This window comes from Eptatretus burgeri, chromosome 6 (genome assembly GCF_056783735.1).
Source record: "Eptatretus burgeri isolate ZD-2024b chromosome 6, Ebu_testis_v1, whole genome shotgun sequence".
NCBI lineage: Eukaryota > Metazoa > Chordata > Myxini > Myxiniformes > Myxinidae > Eptatretus > Eptatretus burgeri.
Window position 1 is genome coordinate 42,939,179 of NC_140966.1, and position 24,656 is coordinate 42,963,834.

Below are 24,656 nucleotides of genomic sequence, written 5' to 3' on the forward strand. Positions count from 1 at the left end.
GAAACTTCTGGTTTGTGTTGCTACCTTCTCTAGAGACGGCTTTTATTAGACAAGGTCAGAGGTCAAGTTGACGATTTCGTAAGTACCAGTCTATGACTGCTTGTTTGTTTGTAGGCACGATAACTCGAGAAGGGAAGAAGCAACCAATGTCAAATTACACCACGTGATTCAGGAGGGTGATGACAAGTGCTGATTAGATTTTGGTCAAAATCGGTCAAAGGTCAAGGTCACAGTGAGGTCAAACATCCAAAACATTCGATTTTTGATGGTTTGCCACAGAAACAACGCAGAAACTTCTGGTTTGCGTCGCTACCTTCTCTTGAGACAGCTTTTCTTAGACAAGGTCAGAGGTCAAGTTGATGATTTCGTGAGTACCAGTCTATGACTGCTTGTTTGTTACTTACGAAATCTAAAGATTTCGTAAGTATATTGATGACTACCGTTTCTGTTTGTTTGTTAGTTAGTTTGTTTGTTTGTTTGTAGGCACGATAACTTGAGAACGGAAGAAGCTACCAATGTCAAATTACACCACCTGATTCAGGAGGGTGATGGCTCGTGCTGATTAGATTTTGGTCAAAATCGGTCAAAAGTCAAGGTCACAGTGAGGTCAAATATTATACTTTTGATGGTTTCGTACAGATAACTCGAGAACGGAAGAAGCTTCCAATGTCAAATTACACCACGTGATTCAGGAGGGTGGTGGCTAGTGCTGATTAGATTTTGGTCAAAATCGGTCAAAGGTCAAGGTCACAGTGAGGTCAAACATCCAAAACATTCGATTTTTGATGGTTTGGTACAGAATCATCGTAGAAACTTCTGGTTTGTGTCGCTACCTTCTCAAGAGACAGCTTTTATTAGACAAGGTCAGAGGTGAAGTTGACGATTTCGTAAGTACCAGTCTATGACTGCTTATTTGTTACGAAATCTAAAGATTTCGTAAGTATATTGATGCCTTCCGTTTATGTTTGTTTGTTTGTTTGTTTGCAGGCACGATAACTCGAGAACGGAAGAAGCTACCAATGTCAAATTACATCACGTGTTTCAGGAGGGTGATGGCGAGTGCTGATTAGACTTTGGTCCAAATCGGTCAAAGGTCAAGGTCACAGTGAGGTCAAACATCCAAAAAATGATAACTCGAGAACGGAAGAAGCTTCCAATGTCAAATTACACCACGTGATTCAGGAGGGTGGTGGCCCCCACTGATTAGCTTTTGGTCAAAATCGGTCAAAGGTCAAGGTCACGGTGAGGTCAAACATCCAAAACATTCGATTTTTGATGGTTTGGTACAGAATCATCGTAGAAACTTCGAGTTTGCGTCGCTACCTTCTCGAGAGACAGCTTTTATTAGACAAGGTCAGAGGTCAAGTTGACAATTTCTTAAGTACCAGTCTATGACTGCTTGTTTGTTTGTTTGTTTGTTTGTTTGAAGGCACGATAACTCGAGAACGGAAGCATCTACCAATGTCAAATTACACCACGTGATTCAGGAGGGTAATGGCTTGTGCTGATTAGATTTTGGTCAAAATCGGTCAAAGGTCAAGGTCAGGGTGAGGTCAAATATCGGATTTTTTATGGTTTGGTACAGATAACTTGAGAACGGAAGAAGCTACCAATGTCAAATTACACCACGTGATTCAGGAGGGTGATGGCCAGTGCTGATTATATTTTGGTCAAAATTGGTCAAAGGTCAATGTCACAGTGAGGTCAAACATCCAAAAAATGATAACTCGAGAACGGAAGAAGCTACCAATGTCAAATTACACCAGGTGATTCAGGAGGGTGGTGGCTAGCACTGATTAGATTTTGGTCAAAATCGGTCAAAGGTCAAGGTCACGGTGAGGTCAAACATCCAAAACATCCGATTTTTGATGGTTTGGTAAAGATTCATCGTAGAAACTTCTAGTTTGTGTCGCTACCTTCTCGAGAGACAGCTTTTATTAGACAAGGTCAGAGGTCAAGTTGACGATTTCGTAAGTACCAGTCTATGACTGCTTGTTTGTTACTTACGAAATCTAAAGATTTCGTAAGTATATTGATGACTTCCGTTTGTTTGTTTGTTTGTTTGTTTGTTTGTTTGTAGGCACGATAACTCGAGAACGGAAGAAGCTACCAATGTAAAATTACACCACGTGATTCAGGAGGGTGATGGCAAGTGCTGATTAGATTTTGGTCGAAATCGGTCAAAGGTCAATGTCACAGTGAGGTCAAACATTTGATTTTTAATGGTTTGGTACAGATAACTCGAGAACGGAAGAAGCTACCAATGACAAATTACACCACGTGATTCAGGAAGGTGATGGCGAGCGCTGGTTAGATTTTGGTCAAAATCGGTCAAAGGTCAAGGTGACAGTGAGGTCAAACATCCAAAAAATGATAACTCGAGAACGGAAGAAGCTACCAATGTCAAATTACACCACGTGATTCAGGAGGGTGGTGGCTAGCGCTGATTAGATTTTGGTCAAAATCGGTCAAAGGTCAAGGTCACAGTGAGGTCAAACATCCAAAACATTCGATTTTTGATGGTTTGCCACAGAAACAACGTAGAAACTTCTGGTTTGTGTCGCCACCTTCTCTCGAGACAGCTTTTATTAGACAAGGTCAGAGGTAAAGTTGACGATTTCTTAAGTACCAGTCTATGACTGCTTGTTTGTTTGTTTGTGAATAGTATTACGGAAAAACTCCTCGACGGATTTCGACGAAACTTGGTGGGGGGGGGGGGTTTAGGTCTGGTCCAAGGATCATGCCATCAGATTTTGGACTTGTTCCAAAATCCAATATGGCCGCTATGGCGGCCAATTTGAAAAAGATATTTGAATTTTTTTTTGCATTTCTACATGTTTTAAGTGATTTTCAACCCGCCCCCCCCCCAAAAAAAAATTTCGAGAAAAAAAAATTTTTGCAACTTTTTTTTTCAGCAAAATTTCTATTTCTTTTTTTTTTTTTTGCATTTCTGCATGTTTTAAGTGATTTCCACCCCCCCCCCCCAAAAAAAAATTGTTAGAGGAAAAAAAATTGCAAATTTTTTTCAACAAAATTTCAAATTTTTTTTTTTGCATCTCTGCATGTTATCAGTGATTTCCAACAAAAAAAAACATGCCAAAATTATAATTGCGGCTGATTTTGGAACTTCAGGTGGAGTTCCCCACCTAAAATCAATTTCCGTCTCAAGGAATCTAGTTACGACGAATGAATTGAGTATGTAAAAGTTAAAAGTTAAAGGGAAAGTTGCAAACTATAACTCTGTGAGCACTGTTGACGTTAAATTGAATGAATAGGCTATCAGGTTCACTTGAGTGACCTAGCAGTATTGGCGGTGGAGGTTTTGCACTCTACCGAGTGCTCCCCCACTAGTTGTTATTATTTTCACGTTAAGTCTGCTCTGTGTCCCCTTTTGTAAGTTGCCTGTTTATTTGCTGCACCACACCTCTCTCCCCTATCTCTGCACAGGACTTTATCTGGGATCTTTAGCCTATCATCATATCTTTAGATCATCCTATCTTTAGCCGGGACTTTATTCCCAACGATCCGTTCCTTTTAGCCGGTACGTCCTTGGCAGTGTCGCTCGGCTGCATCCAATCCAGTAAATTGATCCGGTCTGGTAGAGTGATCCGGTTCGGACAAGGCGTAGCGAGGGTGTGTTCCCCATTAATTAAACCACGTGATTAATTTGGTAACCCGATTAACCCATAGACAGGAGGACCCTAGGTCACACGGTTGAGTTATTGGCATCCACGGTCGGTTTAGCAACCCGCCACGCTACGGAATTATCCGTGTGTGACGGCCTACAATTCCGGGGAGTCTGGTGGGAACCGAGATAGCTTCCCCCACCTGGTGGTCTTCTCACCCGATCCCCCGCCTGCAACAATATAATGCCACTTGCTGGCCATCTCAGCATTGAACTGGATGGCCCAATATTATAATATTTCGTCTATCTCAAATTGTCAGAACAAATATAATGCACAGCCATTTAACTAATATGCCTGGTGCTGGCTTATTGGTTAGAGTGGTGGGCTTGGGATCCTTGGATCCTGAGTTCAAATCATACACGGCTGTTGAATTAATACCAGGTGGGGTTGACTGCCTGTCATCCTTCCAAGGTCGGCAAAATAGTACCAGCTTGCTGGTATCCTGTGTCAGAGTGGTGACATGTCCAGGATTGTGCCCAATAGCCAAGGAGACTGCTTAGGCAGCACCAACACTGCACAGAGTATGGTCCCAATGGATGAATGGATTATCTCATTATATGCATGAAAATCACCAATTTTGTAAGAATATATACCATTCATTTTGGTTATAGCCTTATCAGAGTCCTTGGAAATTATTTAAATTGATACAGAGCACATACTGTTTATATGTGGTCAGATTGTTTCGTTTTTGTATAAAGGAGCAGCAGGAGTTAAACGGTACAGTAAAATGTATGCAAATATTTTGGTATCTATGTTTCGCACATGTACCAACTCATGTTTGCACAGATAGATAAGACTTAGATTTTTCACATGAATAATCGACTGAGCAAATGATGGAGCACTTATAGGCACAAAGAATATTTAGGCCAGGTCATAGCGCTCACCCGAGCTCCTGGCTTGGAGAATGGGATAAGATTTATTTTGAATCGGTTCGGATATTTTTCATCTTCAGTGCAGGTCCCCCAAACACATCCCTTCACTGTGTTTACACTTTCATAAATTTATGGTTGGGTGTAATGTAAGAGATTTATTGCCAGAGCATGCTGCCTTAATGGGCCATTTCTCATGTCACACTGACTTTTTTTTGCATAATGAAAGTGGCACTTGTTTACCTTCCATTGCAAACATGAATCGTGTACACACACCGAGTCAAATTTTAGAAGTGTTGACGATTTGATAAGCCATACATGACTTCCTCTGATCAATGGTTTCCACTATCTCATCTTTAAAGCATCTGTAATATTTTTGCCACTGAGCATTTAAAGTCATTTCTTATCACAATTCCTCCCCACCGCCTTTCTGTTGAGCATTATACAAGCATTCTGTTGTCATGATAATATTTTGGTGCATTCATTTTTTTTCTTGTTTTAATTTGCCACTATTATGGTTCTCATGACTCGCTATTTGTCAACCAGCAAACGCCAGTGATTCAGAATCTTCTGATGATAGTGACATTGATGACACAACCTCATCAGCTGTATTCATTGCGGTAAGGTTGTCTTACCAGTCTTATGGGTAGAACTTCTTGAGTGAAGCTCACTGCATCAGTCTCACATGCTATTGTACTGTAATCTGCAGCAAAAGAAAAAGTTGACACCTCCCAAGCGAACAAGAAAGGGATCAGGTGGAAGTCGGGGCTCCAGCCGTGGGAATAGCAGACCCAACACTCCCACCACAGAAGGAGCAAAGACTTCAGCAACTCTACGTGCAGCTGCCAGTAAACTTGAAAAGGGTTTGGCCACAACTTTGCACTGTCTCATGTCCATACTTTTACTCTGCTTCTTCATCTTGTTTTATGTTTGCTTCCTATTTGCTTGTATTCCCTTTTTAGGTCATCTCTACCGAGATGACCTAATAAAGCCGGACCAAATATCCATCCGTCCGTCCGTCCGTCCGTACATCCGTCCGTCAACAATTTTTCTTTCCGATCTTGATGAAACTTAGTATGTGGGTGGAGGTCGATGAGTGTTGCACAACGATATAACTTTTGTCCGGGTCAAGGTCACGAGGTCACGCAAGTTATAAAAATCGCCATTTTCAAAACCTATCTAGTCTGCCATTCTATAAGATATTCGGTAACTGTTTATTGATTATGATCGTAAAAATATTATCTTGTATCTAACCGGACAGATTTTTGAATTTCCTTCCCGTTTGATCGTCACGTGAACTGGAAGATGGCCAAAAACGCCGATGCGATTCGCAAAGAAGGAAGGAAGGAGAAATGAAATATAAATATAAAACACATTTTTAGCCTTTTATATTTATACATTTTCCGCCGAAGGTGCAAAAGTTTCAAAACCCGAAATGTAAACGTCGGCATTTATTTTCAAAATATAATTTCGTGCGCGCGCGCCAAAATGCCGAGTCATCTTTAACCAAACTGCGCAGTTCGAGCTGCGCAGTAGTCTTCGGTCATAACTGAACATTGAGAACTTGTGGTATTATAGAGATGACCGTCAACCCCACACGGGGGTAAGTTTTTTTAATTTGAAAAGTCTCCTTACTTTTTACTATTTGTTTAATGCCTTCTTACTGTTTGTCGGGGGTATACGCACCTTTGGGGTTTCCTTCCCTCTAGTGTACTTATGTTGTTTGTGGTGCAGAACCCAGTTTATTTCTCACAACTACAATCCAAGGTTTGTACTTTACGAGTTTGAACGATCATAGCGGTGGGCTACCACTCAATTGGATCTTTGTCAGTTGGGGTCTGTGACTTCTGAGTGGCGTTGCAGTGAATACATCAACAGCGTAACATTTTTGAAACTTGTATTTCAAATAAACAGATGCATTGTCAAATGAGTTAGTTCACCGTTACATATAATGCCCAACTCCGATTCCCGCATTGAGTGGTTTCCGCCCAGTGTCTGTCTTGCTGGCTCAACTCGCACGTGTTCACCTCGTCCACCAGGGCTGTTGAACAACGATTGAGTCTTGTCAGATTGTTCTCTCCCATATGCTGACCTGTCCAGGATGATTTAAGGGCTTAAAATAATTATTTGCCGACACAATTTTCATGAGTTTTAATCAACCCGATTATAATCAGCTCCATGCATTCACATCTGCTCTGGACTTTAACACCTCATTCACTCAGAGTTAAATCGAGCACGGGGACAAACGATGGTTCATTAATTACTTCCCAATCTTTTTCACAATCTTGTAATCACAAAAATTAACAATCTTGTACAATGTTTAATTTTGCCATCACTGATTTTCCACATATTAGGAAAGACCCGGAAAGATGGAGCAGAAGCACCTGCAGCAAAGTGGTTGAAAGTCGAAACTCCTCCTTCTGGCAAGTCGACACCAAATTCTGGGTAATTCAAACACCATGTCTTGCTGATTATTTATTCAAATTATGTGTGACCTCATCCAATGTGCTTTAGTTCCTTATCTAACACTAGGATTTTCCAAGTACCATAGACATGCTTTATCGCATTACTAAAAATGCTTATGCCAACATATCACAGAGCATATGCAGAGGTTAAACTAAGAAGTGAAATGTTCATGTTCTCACCAGTAATAGGCGTCCACAACCATCCTTGTCTATGTTGTGGAGCATCAGCCGAGGCCCTCACTTTTTGACCCTTATTCACTTTTAAATTTGTTTTCTCCACAACCACTTGAGCGATTGATATGCTGCTTTCCACATAAGAGTGCCTACCCATGTAGATTTTTTGATTTTTTTAAACAAAGTTACATGGTGATTGGATGGAAAATGTGGCTAGTGTTCCAAATAATCCATTTTCTGCAGGCATGGTGGGTTGCAGGGTGTTTCAAGTATGAGGAATAAACGGTCTCGAGTTCGTGACCATAGTTTATCAATAAAGTGAAGAGCAATGTTTGTCACAGTAAACCCCATTCATTAAGCTCAACTTAATTGCCAAGAATATAAATGAGTTATTTAATGATAGGTGAAACTTTCCTGAGATAAGTGGCAGTGATTTCGGACTCGAGTCCATTTGGTGGGGGGGGGGGGGGACTCAGACTGAATGCCAAGGACTTAGACTTGGCCCGATTCTTGCTCGAGTCCGGCAAAATTTAGTGTACAGTGGAAATAAAAATGTAAGCATGCCATTTGGGCCATCCTTTCCACCATCCTTTCTATATCGTACTCTCACATTTTAACATGATACATCATACTAAATTAGCAAAAGAGATGTTAAAATATATTCAAGACATTTTCTAAAAATAACAAGTGATGCCATTTATAGTATCAGGAAGGAAAGTCCCACGGATGTCTAGTCAAAGAGGTCATGCAATCGTCCACGGTGAGCGGAGAGTTGTTTTGCGAGGGGTTGCATGGTGAACATAAAAACAGAGCAAAACATTGACAGGTGTATATATGAATTTATATTCAGCTGGTTCGATTTCTCAATTTTATACATATTTTCTTTTTTCCACGTTAGATATAGCATTCGTTTTGCAGGGCCAAGGTGTAAGGGTAAGGAATTTACGTGGATACCTGATAAACATTAATTTATAAATCAGGGTTCGGCTTTGGGTTAGTTAGGGTTCGGGTTTATATATTACTAGACGACCCGTTGGGTTCCCGTTGTGACAGCGGTTGATAAAAAAAAAAAAAATTAAAGGAAAAAAGAAAGAAGATAGCTGGAGCGAAATATACCGTTGAGGTTGTTTACATCGATCAAATACTCTCGAAGAGTACTTGACTGAATCGGGAATTGAATTTTTAATAATTTTTTCCTTTGCCCGATTTGAACGAAAATTGATACTGCACACCGCAGGTGAATGGTAAGTAAGGTGGCCCTAAAATTTTAGTGCCATCGTGTACCGTTTTGGCTGTATTTCGGGAACATGCATAATACATACAAGATGAGAGTTTTCGTAATATACTAGACGACCCGTGAACCCGTTGGGTTCCCTTTGTGACAGTGGTTGATGAAGAAAAAAAAGACACAAATTTTAATATTATTTAATGGTCAAACTTTAACTTGAAGAAAATTTGAGCATTTACCTCAGGAGTCATCCATAGTTCAACAAAGCACGCGTCTAAACACAATGTTATTTATTAACGAACACGGAAGTATTAGATCAAAATGGCGATGTTTATTTTATGCTTAAAATAAATCGTTCTTTGTCTATACTAAATGTTTGAGATTTTTAAATCAATAATTTCAACAACAAAAAAGAAGATGGCTCCAGCGAACTATACCGCTGAGGTTGTTTGCATTGATCAAATTCTCCCGAAGAGTACTTGACTGAATCAGGAATTGATTTTTTAATAATTTTTTCGTTGCCCGATTTGAATGAAACTTGATACTGCACACCGCTGGAGAATGGTGAGTAAGATGGCCCTAAAATTTTTGCACTGTTTTGTGCCGTTTTGGCTGTATTTCAGGAACAGACATACATACATACATACATACATACACACATACATACATACATACATACAAGATGAGAGTTTTAGGAATACAGTCATGCGCCACTTAACGACGGGGTGACGTTCTGAGAAATGCATCGTTAACCGACGTCGCCGTTGTGTGAACATTGTATATATATATATATATATATATATATATATATATATATATATATATATATATATATATATATGTGTATGTATATATATATGTATATATATATATATGTATATATGTGTATGTATATATATATGTATATATATATATATGTATATATGTGTATGTATATATATATGTATATATGTGTATGTATATATATATGTATATATGTGTATGTATATATATATGTATATATGTGTATGTATATATATATATATATATGTGTATGTATATATATATATATATATATATATATGTGTATGTATATATATATATATATGTGTATGTATATATATATATATATATATGTGTATGTATATGTATATATGTGTATGTATATATATATATGTATATATGTGTATGTATATATATATATGTGTGTATGTATATATATATATATATATATATATGTGTATGTATATATATATGTATATATATATATATATATATATATGTGTATGTATATATATATGTATATATATATATATATATATGTGTATGTATATATATATGTATATATATATATATATGTGTATGTATATATATGTATATATATATATATATATGTGTATGTATATATATATATATGTATATGTATATATATATATATATGTGTATGTATATATATATATGTCTATGTATATATATATATATATATATATATATATATATATATATATATATATATATATATATATATATATATATATATATATATATATATTCGTTTTCGAATATCGTACTTACACAAACCAAGACACCTAGGCTATATGGTATAGCCTATTGCTCCTCGGCTACAAACCTGTACAGCATGTTACTGTTCTGAATACTGTAGTGTCCGGGGTGCAGTGAGATACGGAGAGTCGAGAGTGTAGTCGTAACTCTGTTTATTGCGTACTCGGATGTAATGCGCACAACTCGGAGCCTCGAGCTGGCGCGAACAGATATATGCATGCCTAGCCACGTGACTATTATCACAACTCCTCCACGCCCCCTCAGCGCTCTATGCCCATACACCACACTCCTCCCTCCTAAAAGTATGATTATAAAATGACAATTATAATTTTAAAATGACAACATGATACCAATGAAAAATCATTGACACTATGACACAAAAAGCAACCAGTGACAAAATGACACTCAGCAAAAGCATTGGCACCATGACACAAAAAGCAACTGGTGAAAAAGGACACTAATCATCCAAAATCCCCCCAAGTACCACGTCTCTTGATCCGCCCCGGGCAGACAGTGCCCCCAGACGGCCCAGGCTCACACGCCTTCTGGCTAGGTCGAGGTGACACCCTAGGCGAACCTCCCCCTGCACCATCAAATGCCCCCGGTCGACAAGCTTGCTCGTCTCCCTCGGACAGGACTGAATCAGGTAAACACCCCGAGTCTGCAAGCCCCGCGGGCGCCAGCACGTCTGACCTTGGCGAGATCAGAGGTTTGCGCTCCATGGCGCTCGGCACGTCTGGCTTTGACGATATCAGGGGCGGGGGTGACGCTGAACAGCGAACCTGCCCCGGCTCCCCGCCATCAATCCGAACCAGGCAAACTGCTGGTCCCATTACCTTCACAGGTTCATCGGTGGCCGAACGTATCACATTTCCACATGGTAACGAAAGCCCATGAAGCACCGTCGGCGCAGATGTACACTTCCCTTTACGCAAAGCACGTTTCCACATCTCAACAACCGATCCTGCCTGCTCGCTCATGATAGGCTGGCACTACATTTTAAAGAACGATTCCAGCACGTCAGGACGACACAACCCTGAAGCAAACCGTTTAAAGTGTTGAACACCGCCGTGATGCACAAGATCATTAAACACATCTGCGAAGAACTGCGAATCGCAGTCAGCACCCAATATTCCAGGTATCGCTTTATTACCAAGGATCATCCGCAGCTTCGTTACAGTAATGCCCATCGAAGCACCCTGCCAAACCACATGCTCCGGCTACCCAGAGAACGCACCGATCACAATCAACCACATTCCGCTCACGCGCGGCTCGTCGGCATTTGCCTGCCAAGCAGTGCAACGCTTAATCACTCGTTCAAAGTCTCTCCCCAACCCCGGCCACCACAACAACCTTGTTGTGGGATGGATGGCCGAAGACGCAGAGATGATGCAGACCGCGCTCGAGGTGATCACGTGTTGAACGATCGCATGTATGACACGAGCGCGCGCCGGATAACGAGCCGATCCCACCGTCAACGGCAGCTCGCTCCAATCCCCCGTTGAAATCGCCTGAACGACACGGGCAAGTACTGTATCATGAGCCAACTCCACCGCGACCTGCTTGGCGGTGACCGGCCCGCCCTGGACCTGGCTCAGTGCAAACACATCAACCTGGTCGGCTGATTCAGACGAAGTTGGACCCTCCGCGCAATGGACCGTCACAGCCGGCATGTCCTCCGCGCAAGGCAAGCGCGAGGGACCTTCGCAGTCGGCATGCGTCCCGTTGCTCCAGAACCGTATATCGTAGTTGCAGGAAGCAAGGAACAGACACCAACTCTGCATCCACGCATCCCCGGGCCCCAGCAGGACCCCGCACGCGTGCTCCAAGGGAGGCATCCCTCCCTCCTTCCTCAAAAGCTTTGCCTGCACGTCCTCGAGTTGTTCAGGCTCGTTGCAAAACAAACCTTGATGCTTTTGAAAAACCTCCTCCGACCGATCCTCCAATCGGTTTGGCACGGGTCGCCCAAGGTGAATGGCTGGCGCCATCCAGTCTAGCCTGACGCTAGTCACCCAGTCTCGGCCCAGGAGCGCCGGCCCTCCCCTCGTACCACAAACGGCGAGAGCACGGCGCTTCGACCTTGGTAGGTCACCGATACGTCTGTCATATCAAGTGGCGTAATCGCTTCGCCGGTGTACGTGTACAGCGTGAGGGTAGACATGATAAGGTGAAGACCGTGGAGTCTATGAGCGGTCTTGTTGCCCATGATCGACATCGCGGCCCCGGTATCAATTTGAAAAACGATCGGTGTCTTGTTCACCTCGATCTCCACTGTCATTGGTCTTGTTACCATTGGACCAATTGAAAACATGCTCATCATCGGCTGCATGTCCTGCTCCGGGTCGACTGTGTTGCCCCGTGCAGGTTGCAGGTCCCGCTCCGGGACGTAAAAGCGCACGTCATGCACAAAACCTCGCATAGGTTGCAGGTCTTTCTCCGGGTCGTCGGGGTGGTCTCGCACAGGTTGCAGGTCTTGCCCCGGGTCATCGGGGTTGTCCCACGCCACGTGGACCTCCGGACCACCTGTGAGACTCTGGCCGGCAATGGTTCGGACATCTCTCAGCGTCTGTTCGATGGCTGATACCGTTCCGACTGCCGAATTGAATGTAATGTCCTCGCACCCCAGCCATAGTATCGCCGAAACCATGTCCGAGTCTGGCAATCCAGCAATAAAACGATCTTTGAGCCTGGCCTGCCGTTCACTCGACGTGAATTTGCAGGCGACGGCGAGATGTCTCACCCGCGCAGCGAAACTCGTGATACGTTCCCCCGGGCTCCTTGCCAGGTGATCGAACTCGTACCGCGCGAGCTGCGATGATTTTCCCGGCGCCGTGTGCGCCTGGCAATCCAATTGCTCCGGAAACAACTCGGTCATTGTCGACGAAAACATGCACTCCGCCATGAGTGGTGATTCGATCCCAATCCATCGTCGCCAATTGTAGTGTCCGAGGTGCAGTGAGATACGGAGAGTCGATGTGTAGTCGTAACTCTGTTTATTGCGAACTCGGATGCGCACTACTCAGAGCCTCTAGTGGGCGCGAACAGAAAATGCATGCTGAGCCACGTGACTATTATCACAACTCCTCCACGCCCCCTCAGCGCTCTATGCCCATACACCACAAATACTGTCGGCAATTGCAACACACATCCAAGAGAGACGGAAGACATGTTCGTTTTACCTTTGTGCTTTTCATGACGGGCATCGGTGTTGTGAGCGGTAGCTTACAATCTCCTCTCCCATCGATTATAGAAAGGTGAATGAATAGCGTTTGGATTTTATAAATACATAATCATTGCATTGATGTTATAATTTATAAATGAAGAAACGAGCACCTGTCAATTGTGATATCTATTTTCGGAACAGTGCGATTGTTTTAACAACATAAAAAGCTTCACTAAAAATAAATTTGTGTTTTAATTTTGACTGTAACAACAACGATTTATTCGTGGAATTCTTTAATGCAAAGGTAATTTGTTTGCTAGAAGGTAAACGTGCAAACATTGGTTCAGTTTGAAAGCCGAATTCCTTGAATCCCGATTTAGCACGACCCTGCTTTTTTCGCGATGACATTTTATGGACCTCAACAATCGTATTATAACGGGGCCACACTCGTTTATTATCATTATGAAGTATTATGTACTGTACATAATTGTACGTGCTATTTTTATACGATTGGCAGCGCTACGTCAGCTACATCACTCTGCGATAGGAATTTTTCAGCTCCATTATAATGGAGCTGGCAGATCCGTCGTATATGCGATCACCGTCGTAAATGCGATTATGGGACCACCGTCGTATATGCTATCCTTCGTTGCCCGAAATGTCGTTATGCGGCGCATGACTGTATATAGATAGATAGATATTTGTAAAGTATTGAAATTGAATAGCAATTGAAATTCAATGACATGGATGGAAAAAACAGTTTTGTTTTTTGTTATTGTTCGGGACACGTAATTTTACATGCATTTTTTAAACAAACCATATCGCAGTGTGAAGGGGATTGATACGAGCACAGAAAATGGTCGGTTGTTCCTGCGCAACAATAAATAAATTGGAGCATAAATATGGAGCAGAATTCACGATTTAAACTCTATTTACGGATAAAATAAGTTCCAGAATCTTCTAAATATGGTCAGAATCTGTTTCCTCAACAGAAAGTAATCCAAAACATTTTTATCTTGCCAAAATGAAGTTTTTGCAAGATATGTTAGTCAGCTTGTATGTTTTTGTTTTTTTTTTGTCTGTAATCACGTATAAATCACTCTGCAGAGCACAGTTATCATTGGAAATTTTTGTAACTTCGTATATCAGAGCCCTATAGAGGTCCCTTTCAGCGCATAAAATTTTGAAGGTCAAGGTCAAAGGTCAAGGTCACTGTCACAAATCAGGGGAGTCGACGAAACCCTTATTTTTTGAGTAATTTTGATAGGATCGTCTTCAAACTTCATGGGAATATAGTTCATGGTCTGGCGCTCAGCTGATTCATTTTTGGTGGCGATTGGCCTTGACCTTCATGGTTAGTGCCTTAAGTCAAATTTTCAAGTTTTAGGAACCATATCGTGTAGTACCTCAAATTGAACACCTCGATGAGTGCTTTCTTGATATGTCAAGCTTGAGACATTATGACGTCATTTGGTGACGTTATGAGACAAACGCATATTTTTCATGGTTACTCTGTAGAATGATTCTCATAGGCAGATATTCCATAGGCATAGGCGGAATCTCTCGTAGGCAGATATTCCTCAAGGAGTCGCTCCTGGTGGATAGCAGCTCTGTTCACCTCAGTGTGACCTTAATGAAGTCATACGTGGTCACCTTTTGGCAAAGATACGGGGCACCCTGCGGGTGACATTGGTTTATTTTTTTTTAAAGAGCAATCAGAGATTGCAGACCCTGGCCAGGAATTTTGTGTGGTGTTTGTGTAGTTTTGTGTGATGTTTGTGTACTGGTGTGTTACATAATTAATAAGAGACATAACCTAGACCTGCCACTTTATAACTGTTAACAGTGATTACATGTCATATCAGGTCAGGTCTTGGAGCATGTGCCGGAGCAGCGCATTGCTGCGTCCACTTTGCGCCGGTACACCAGGGGCCCCCGTCTGGCCATCCCTCGGGCAGATGCCTGGCCCATCCCCATCTCCTTGAGATTCCGATCAACCTGATGCAACCACAAGGCACGTGGTCGGCCCATTGGCTTCCTCCACTCACCAGGCTCCCTCGCTGAGAGAATCTGGTGAGCAGAATCAGCATCAGGAAAACGAGCCACGTGTCCAGACAGTTGCAGCTGATGCTCATGGACTATGCAGGTAACAAATCTCATTTGAGTCTCTCAGCAACTGCTCATTGGACACAAAGTCCGACCAGTGATAGACAAGGATTATACGAAGAGACCAGGTACGAAATGAGTTGAGTCTCTGTCTCAGATCCCTTGTCAGAGTCCAAGTCTCACATCCATAGAACAAGAATGGAAGCACCAAGCACGTGACGACTTGGAATTTTGCCATCCTGCACAGGTACCGGCAGTGCCACACCCCATGTTCCAGTGAATCCATGACTCCTCAGTCCCGACCCAGACGTCTATTGACCTCTGGCTCACAGCCAGCAGAGACATGAATATCACTGACAATAGTCGGGTCAAAATACCGCCTGACCCACAACAAATTGCAACAAAAGGTTTTTCAGTGGTTTTCATTCCTACTGGATATACTGATCAACAGAAAAAAAAGTCTACCAAAATCTGACATCTAGAAATTGGTTAAAACAGTCATTTTCAAGATGGCCGCCACCAGGCTTTGAAATAACTAAAACAGCTATAACTTCTTCAATAATTGTGATAAAAACATAATTGTTGGTTCTGGTCCATGGTTTTAATGGATCAGCAATCCACTGGTGTCAATAAAATTTAGATCTGATCGGTATTTAACATGAAATCCAAGATGGCGGCAAAATTCAAGAGTGCAAAAATCAATAAATTTTCCATCTGAGCTAAAATCACTGAACACCTGGTGCCACTGAACACCTTTATTTGTGAACATTACATAATGGCAGTTTAGGTTACAATTTCAGTCCTCATCACTGTCCTCTAGTTCCTCAGAGGCTTGATTTAGTGGATTGTCACAAAACGTCACTTGGCATGATCCACATGCAGACATACACGGAAGCCCATTCTTTCTGCAGCTGCAACGGGGTGTGTCACAAGCAGTGGTGCAGTTGCAGTGTATCATCTTCAGAAGAGTGTCTGGTGCAGCATTCATGGCAGTCATGATAGGTACAAATCGATTGTCTTCAAGTCCCCAGCCCCAATCCAGAGGATTGAGGTCACCCTCCATTCCCAGCCAAACCATGACCTGGTAGTACACTCGGAGACAATGAAACTTGGTGGCAGATTCCGTTGGGGGAAGACGTTCAGGTGTAACGAAAGACTTAGCAGCAGCGACCTTCTTTGTGAATATCTTGTAACGCATGGCTGCCAGAGAACTTGTGCTCTCCCCACCAAATATAACGGCCATCGCTTGGCTGCCAAGTTTCTTTATTTCAGCGTGGCTGACGCCTCTCGAAGTGAATGTATCTGCACACAACTGGAGGCCTTGATCATCTTCCACGAGTTTCTGAAAGACTGATTTTTCCCAATGCCATACACACGAGATGTTGAATCACATCCTGTGAAGGCGTACAGGAATTATAGTTGAGTGCACAACTTATTCTCAAGAAGATGCTTCATCCGATTGATGTCATATACTTTCAGATTGCTTATTGACTGGTTGTCTGACCTGAAATATAGTGGTTTTCCATCTTGTGTACAGTAATGGAGCAAAAGCATCAACAAATCTGTGTCCTCTCCGATTAGTGTGGTGGAATACAGAATTATGCTGTTTACGGCTGTCTTGGCAATGTCCACATCAGCGTCCCCTTCTGCCTGAATAACTATGCAGCCCACTTTCTTCAGCTGATCACCTATTAAGGTGATCAGCTGTTGCTTGTTACTGCTGACAGATAGGAATTCATCTCTCTTTCCGTCAAATTCAGTTTCTCCGGCGAAGTTCACAGTCGGATAGCTGTTGGCTTGTCCCCGTCTCTGCTGAGTGTTATCCTTTATCAAAGGGCATGCACAATAGCCATCAAAGACAACAGTTGCTGTCCCATAGTGTTTTGTTGTGAAGTCCACATATGCTCTGGCTATTTTGCCATATGTATCTCCCTTCTTCCACTTGAGGTTGTGCAGCAAGGATCCACCATCAAGAACATACCTTTCAGTCTTAAGGTGTGCTGAAGGTGTGGTGTAAGGTACTCCTTCACATGCCAGTGCCTTGGTACAGTGGTCATTGACGGCTTGAGCGAGTTGAGGTTTGTCGGCCTTCCTCAAGATCTTGTTGTCCTCAAAGAGGGATGGAGGGTATGGACTGAGTTCAAAACTCATCACATCCTCAAGTGACAAATCACCTATCTGGGATACCACCAGGAATCCCTGGAATAGCACACTGGAGTCGATGGTTCTATGAGGAGCAACCTGGAGAGCATTAGAATTTCCCAGGGTCTTTGCTTTCTCTGTCCTCTTGATGGAGAAGGAAAACACAGGTTGTCCAATCATTCTCTCGATTATTTTGTTCCCAACAGCTTCATATTCATGCACGTTGATGTCTTTGCTTGCCACGATACCTTTATGATATTTCTCAATGTAGGATCAGAGGAGAAAGGTGAAAATGCATTCAGCTTTGTGCTTATCTTCGAGAGGTCGAATGCATGTCTTTCAATTCTGGCACCAGTTGCTTCTTTATGCTGTTCGCTTGTTGCGTATGTGAGATCATTGAAGTCCTGCATGGCGACGTTGACCTCAGATGTTGTGGGGGTTGACATTGTCCACAATGCTAGGTGTTCCTCTGTCATCTTACTGCCATGAGTCAAGCCACCGGTGCTCTTTAGTGATCTCATGAGTGTTTGTTCGATGACTAGATCACAGCTGAGGCCTGCCCAAAACTGGTTTGTTCGCTGGATCACGTGGAAGCCATTTTGAAACTTCTTATACACATCTGGGTGTTTGCTCTCCAGTTCACTCATTTCTTGTACGTAGAGATAAGCGGACTTCTGGTAGTCGTAGTGTCCAGCTGCTGCAAATATTGGCAAGGCATCAGCAACAGCTTGCAAGTGATCCTTCCAATACCCATTGCGTTCTGCCTTGATCATTGCCCGAGCAGTATGGAGCATTTTCTGATAACCCAGCCACAGCTTACTCGTTTTGGATTGTGCAGCAAGTTCAGATTTGTTTTTTCAAGTTCATCAGTGATCATCACAATTGCAGCTGATTCTTCAAAACTTTCAAGAGAGATGTCACCCGTTAGCAAGGACGAATACATTTTCTCAATCTCTTCTACTTGGAGCATGAACTCAGGATTTTCCTCTACTCCAGATGCCACAATAATTCGATGTAGACACTTGCTCACCAGTACTCGGAATGCCCTCTGAACAGATTTTTCGGACATCATATGAACTACAGCATTTTCACCGTACACCAGTTCCAGGATGTTTTTTTTTTGTTAGAAATTGATAAATGTTGGGTGATTGCCTAACAGAGGTTTGATTATATAGAGACAATTTATTGATTTTACGCCCTTCATTTTTTGCCGCCATCTTGGATTTCAGGTGAAATACTGATCAGATCCAAATTTTATTGACACCAGTAGATTGCTGATCCAGTAAAGCCATGGACCAGAACCAACAATTATGTTTTTATCACAATTTTTGAAGAAGTTATAGCTGTTTTAGTTATTTCAAAGCCCGGTGGCGGCCATCTTGAAAATGACTGTTTTAACCCATTTCCAGATGTCAGATTTTGGTAGACTTTTTTTCTATTGATCAGTATATCCAGTAGGAATGATAACCACTGAGAAACCTTTTGTTGCAATTTGTTGTGGGTTTGGTGGTTGTTTGTCATAAATTGACCCGACTACAAGGTAAGTGAATATCTCTGTGACCTCAACATCCTCACCACAAACAGGTACAGACAAGATGGCAGCATCCAAGATGTCATTGAAAGCCTGGATCTTAGTTTTGACTCAGGAAACCCATAATTCCAGTGGCTTTGACTCCTCATTCAGCACCCCGAGGGCCCCAAAAGGAATATCTAGAGTCTCCGCAAAGATGACTGCATCCTCTGTGAAATCAAGGTCAGAGACCTTGACAATCCCAAACGATGCTCCACAGCTTGATCTTTTCGACATCCTTTCCAGAATCCAGTCCATATAAGTGCTGAAAAGTATGGGGGCCAGTACACACCCCTGACAAACTCCAGTAACATCTGGAAATAAGTCAGAGGTGGTATCACCACATCTCAGCACTCAGTACCAGAGTATAGTTCAGGCATCAGATCGATAAGTTTTGGTGGCACCCCATGAAGACAAAGAATCCTCAAGAGGGAATCCCGATTCACTGAATCGAACGCTTTGAAGAGATCAACATAGGCTGCAAGCAGCCCGTGCCGAAACTCTACTATGTGTTCGGTGAGGACCTGAAGATCAAGGATACGGTTAATCGTTGACTTATTTGGTGTAAAGCCTGACTGCTATGGACGCTGGTGCTCAAGCAGATGGTGGCGAACTCTATCAATAATTATCCAAGCAACGACCTTGCCGTGCACTGAGCAACACCACCCCTTGGTAGTTGTTGCAGTCCTGGTGATCACCCTCCCTTTCCAGAGATGGACAATAAGACCCCTCTTCCAGTCATCTTGTATATTATTTCTGAGTTTGTGGTTTAATGTCGCGCTATCTTCGACTTTGTTCTGCGCTCGAGTAACGTGATATTCGGCTTACATTATCTCAAAGACCATATAATATGAGGTGCATGGTACAAAAAAAGTAAATAAAATGGTTCTGAAACAGTGAAATCGTATTCCACTTACTGCATTAAAGTAAAATTACTACTGATACTCTGCATCAGTTCCTTTCTCAAACACACCCACCCCAACATGTCGCGCAGAGCGTGGGTTATGCTAGTGTGGGATGATGCCTGTGTTCCAGGCAGAACACAAAACTGCATGCAATGGCCCTGACCCATGACATATTTTTATTATCATTCAATTGAATTTAGAATGGGATTAAAATAAATTCCATTCAAATCAAATGGAAGACCAAATTGGTACAGTACAGTCCTGCATTAGAGTAATCAGAAGGAACCCAAACAAGAAAAAAGCAAAGATGAAGGCATCAGGAGGAACCTGGGTAGGTTTAGCATTTCAGCTGCTGCTCCTCCATCCTCAAATCCATCCAGGCACAGCCAAGTGAGCCTTATTAAAAAAAATACAAAAATTAAAATGAACCCAGATCAAGAAAAATTAAATAATTTTGGCTGTCAGGCAATGCAATGCATCCAATCAGTTTCAAATTTAAAACATATATTCCCCATCACTACTAGATCATAATTGTGAAGTTTCACATCGATTGATTATGCAGTTCAAGAAAAAGAACTTAAGATTTTCGCTCGATCCAATATGGATGCCAGATCATGTGACATCAATTATTTGTGAATACCGTGGTATCCCCAAAGTTTGGGGAACATTTATGTGAAGTTTCCCCTCGATCTGTCTAGTCGTTCTGGAGAAGAAGATTTAAAAAAATATGTTGTAGGGTAAATCCAATAGGACTTCCAAAATACTGTATGTGACCTCTGACGTCATATTTGTGATTCTTTTTCTCATGGATAGGCATTCCTCATGGTTCCTCATGGATAGGCGGTCATGTGTATGAAGTTTCGCCTTGATCTGTTTAGCCACTTCAGAAATTTTATTATTATTTCTTTTTCAGTGATAATGCTGCCGAATTACATGACCGATGATGTAAAATTTTTTTTCTCTGGACCATTTTATTCCTCGATGACTCAAAAAATTTCATACTGATCAGATGTAGCTTTCTAAATATGCGATTATGATGTCATAACACACCTGTGGTTATACCACACACACATAACACACCTACCACACACAGGTACCTGTGATGTCATAAGAAATCAGACTTATTCCCCATGAGGAGTACTTGCCATGTGCCAAGTTTCAATATTTTCCTTGGTGCAGTTTCAGAAATAGAGAGATCCAAATTTTTTGCATTTTTCCAACATTGCAGCCACACCATGTGACTTTTGACATAATTTTCATTTTGGCATTCTACATGAGGAGTCCTATGGTAAATTTCATCTCAATCAGACAAGCGGTTGTGGATAAAAAGACTAAAGTTCTGTGCAAACAAACAAACAGACAAACGGACCCAAATGCAATACCCTCTCCTTCGGCGATGGTAATAACAATTAATCTTTAAAAATATTTTTCAAATTTGCTCCTAATGGTAATCTGGAGTTGCTCATCTCTATGCGAAGTTTACTGCATTTTTTTTTTGTAACGTAGTGTACTTCGAAGTCAAACATCTTTATTTCAACTCACAGATGAAAGTTAACATATAAGATCACCTTTATCTCCTCTTCCCAAAAATAGAAAGTTTTATCTGAGGATGTTCTTATCGTTTTCCTTTAACGCGGTGCGTAATATTGGACAACTTGCTTAAATGTCTTCAATTTATTTTTAAGCCCTTGAAAGCACTGAAATGTCTTTTTTATTGGCTGTTACGGTTAATATACAAGTTTCCAATCTTTCCGAATACCAAAAATATAAGGTTTTGTTTTTTGTTTTTTTGTTGAAGCACTTAAAGTGATGTCAATTTTTTTTTTTGATAAAATGCAGTCTAATTTCGCTTTTATTCCACATTTCACTTTCATTTTGATTTAACATTTAACCTCTAGACATGTAGTTGACATGTGCGTTTAATTTCTGTCCAAATTGTCCATAGCTGTACGTTTTTAGGCATTCAATTAAATTAATTCACTGATTAATTTTTTTAAAAAGAATAACAAGGTCACTAGCATTCAAGTTTTGTTATTCTGAAGATTCCAGCACTAAATTGTTGTTCATTATAAAAATTTTTTTCCTCATATTAAAAAAAAAATTGTATTTTCAAATTATATTTACCTTATTGTTTAATGTGTAAGTCGTCAAGCCTGGCGTTGGCTTAGCGATTAGGGCGGCTGGCTTGGGATCCTGGAGTCCTGAGTTTGAGCCCGATCAGCCGCTGAATGAACAATAGGTATGGTTGACTCAACCTGTCATCCTTCTGAGGTCAGCGAAATGAGCACCAGTGTATTGGTAATAGGGGTGCTGCATTGGTGGCAAAGCCATGTCCCTAATCAATGAGGCAACCAGCAGCCACAAGGCTGCACACGAGAGTGTGAGTGTGTAGCATATATGTCGATGTGGAATACAAGTCAACTTGGCTAATTTCTCCATTTTTCTTTCCTTCATTCATAGATAAGTTGATTTTGGAGTATAACACTACGATAGTTAGCAAACCTGTCAGTCATTATCAGGGAAGAACCTCTATTGCTCTGGACCAATGCATCATGAGCAACAGTACTTCCAGGGTCATGAATATTTATGAGCTGTCTGTGCATATATGAATTGCTCTGTGGGACAACCTTTCAGATGCATTAGGAATTTAAATATTTTTAAATCCATCACTGAAGGTGAATGGTTATGTTTTCACCCCTTTCTGTCTGTCTGTCTGTCTGTCTGTTTGTTTGTTAGTCTGTATGCAGGACATCTCAAAAGGTTTTTGATGGATCCGGATGAAATTTTGTGGACAGGTTTGGTGTGTGACAAGAACAAACCGATTTGATTTTAATGAAGATCCGGATCAGGATCCGGCAACTGGAATATTTTAAGTGATTCTTCACCGTTGAGAGATCAGGCCAAAAACGATTATAGCACGATATCTAAAGAGGTTGTGGACGGATTCTGATGAAACTTGGTGGGCATGTTGTTGGTGTGGCAAGGAATAATTGATCCAGTTTTGGTGAAGATCCAAATCCGGATTAGGATACGAGAGTTATTTGATTTCTAAAGTGATTCTTCACCATTGAGGGATCGGGCCAAAAACAATATAGTACTGTATAGCATGATATTTCAAAAATGTATTGGGCCCAATATGTTCTCATGGATCGGGCATCACGTGGCGGAGGTATGCGCTCTACCGAGTGCCCTCCTAGTTTCAACATATCTTATAGAGGTGCGATTCTGAGTACAAGTCAAGGCCTGGACTTGCAGGGCAAAAAGTATTGACTGGTATGCCAAAAAAAATTTGGTAGTTTGATGCAACATATTTTAATTTGTATTTGTAAACAATCTTGAATGTTGCATAAGCTGTGCTGCAATTTAAACCACTTGCATCCCAGGAATGCATTTGATTCCATTAATACTGGGTTGCTGAGATTGCTCAGAAGAAATATACTCTCCTTTGCTTTGAGTTAAATTCCCAATCAGCCTATAAACTGTCACCCTGGTGTTTCTCCGGTGGGACTTGCCTCAATGAATGCCATCCTCCACATGGGATGTTAAACTGGGCGACGTGTCTACAATCATTGGGCGCTGGTAGATGTTTATTATCACTGTGTCTTTACCAAAGAGTAGGCAATTATCGTCAGCACCTTAGCAAAATTCCAAATTCTTGCCCTAAACTGCAGGATCACCACACCTCCTAGAAATAATGTGATGAGCGCAACCAGGTGTTGCACAAAAATTTAAGGAATTAATTCCTTTTATAGAGATGAAATTGAATACTAGATTGAAACCACTTCTTCCTGTTGCTTTCATTTGTGCAGTCGTAATAGAACTCCTGATACTGGTATATCTCGCATAAGCATAAACACATAAACTGTGGCTAAAGTATTTTTTTTGAGCGGTATAAAAGTGACAGAAAAATAATTTTAAGACGAATGTTTTTTGGTTTAAAAAAAAAAAAATCCTGTACTGAGAGCTCAGTTTCTCATCAATTTCTCCATCATGTACGCAGAGAAGTGCAGCTTACAGAGGATGCAGTACGGCGATACTTGTCACGCAAGCCCATGACAACAAAGGATTTGCTGAAGAAGTTCCAGACGAAGAAGACTGGATTGAGCAGTGAGCAAACTGTGAACATCATCGCTCAGATTCTTAAAAGACTCAACCCAGACCGGAAAACGATCAACGACAAAATGCACTTTTTCCTGAAAGAGAGCAGCTAAATGCAGCACCCTGTTGATATAAATCTGTGTAGTTGCTGATGTTGCTGGGTTTTTTTTGCAAACTTTGGTTGTAAAAATGCAGCATGTATGATTTCATATGGACTTGGATGTTGTTTTTGCATCTTGTGTAACTGATATTAGAAATAAAACAGCAACAGCTTTTTAACAAAACTCTATTTGATTTTTGTTTTGAAATTCATAAAATGTTGTTTGGCAAAATAATTATTGTAATGAAAAAATATCTAGGGGGCTCATACAATTTTGTTTTTGAAGTTTCAATGCATTTCCTCGTGTAATATTACATGCCACAGAGCTGAGCGATTGTTGTTATTATTATTATTATTATTTATTTTTTTTAATTTTTAGTATTTTTCCCTTCCCACCTCCCACCAAGGATTTATTAATGAAACTTTTATTGTGATGAGTTGTAATTATTCTGGCTTATTTCTACAGATTACTATTCCAAGCTCGGATTTGATCCATCCTGATGACATCGGCAGATTATTTTAATTCTGTTTTTTAAATTGGCAACGCAGGAATTCAGTATTGTGACAAGTTTGGTCCAGCATTATTAGGGCTGATGGAATCGGAAAAC

General features: G+C 41.3%; 1 protein-coding gene across 4 annotated transcripts in view; it reads left to right on the forward strand.

Moving 5' to 3' along the window:
• The window catches only part of GTF2F1 (general transcription factor IIF subunit 1), a 48,848-nt gene extending 24,616 nt beyond the window's left edge, over positions 1-24,232 (forward strand). The window contains exons 10-13 of one of the 4 annotated variants that reach the window (XM_085884763.1): positions 5,102-5,175; positions 5,265-5,403; positions 6,910-7,000; positions 22,598-22,646. In XM_085884763.1, the coding sequence (XP_085740889.1) occupies positions 5,102-5,175; positions 5,265-5,403; positions 6,910-7,000; positions 22,598-22,631 (338 nt within the window). In that variant the 3' untranslated portion in view covers positions 22,632-22,646. Of the gene's footprint in view, positions 1-5,101; positions 5,176-5,264; positions 5,419-6,909; positions 7,001-22,597; positions 22,647-23,850 lie in introns of those variants that run through there. The other 3 variants (XM_085884761.1, XM_085884762.1, XM_085884760.1) reach the window with 3 other exon arrangements.
• Positions 24,233-24,656: the final 424 nt, after the last annotated feature.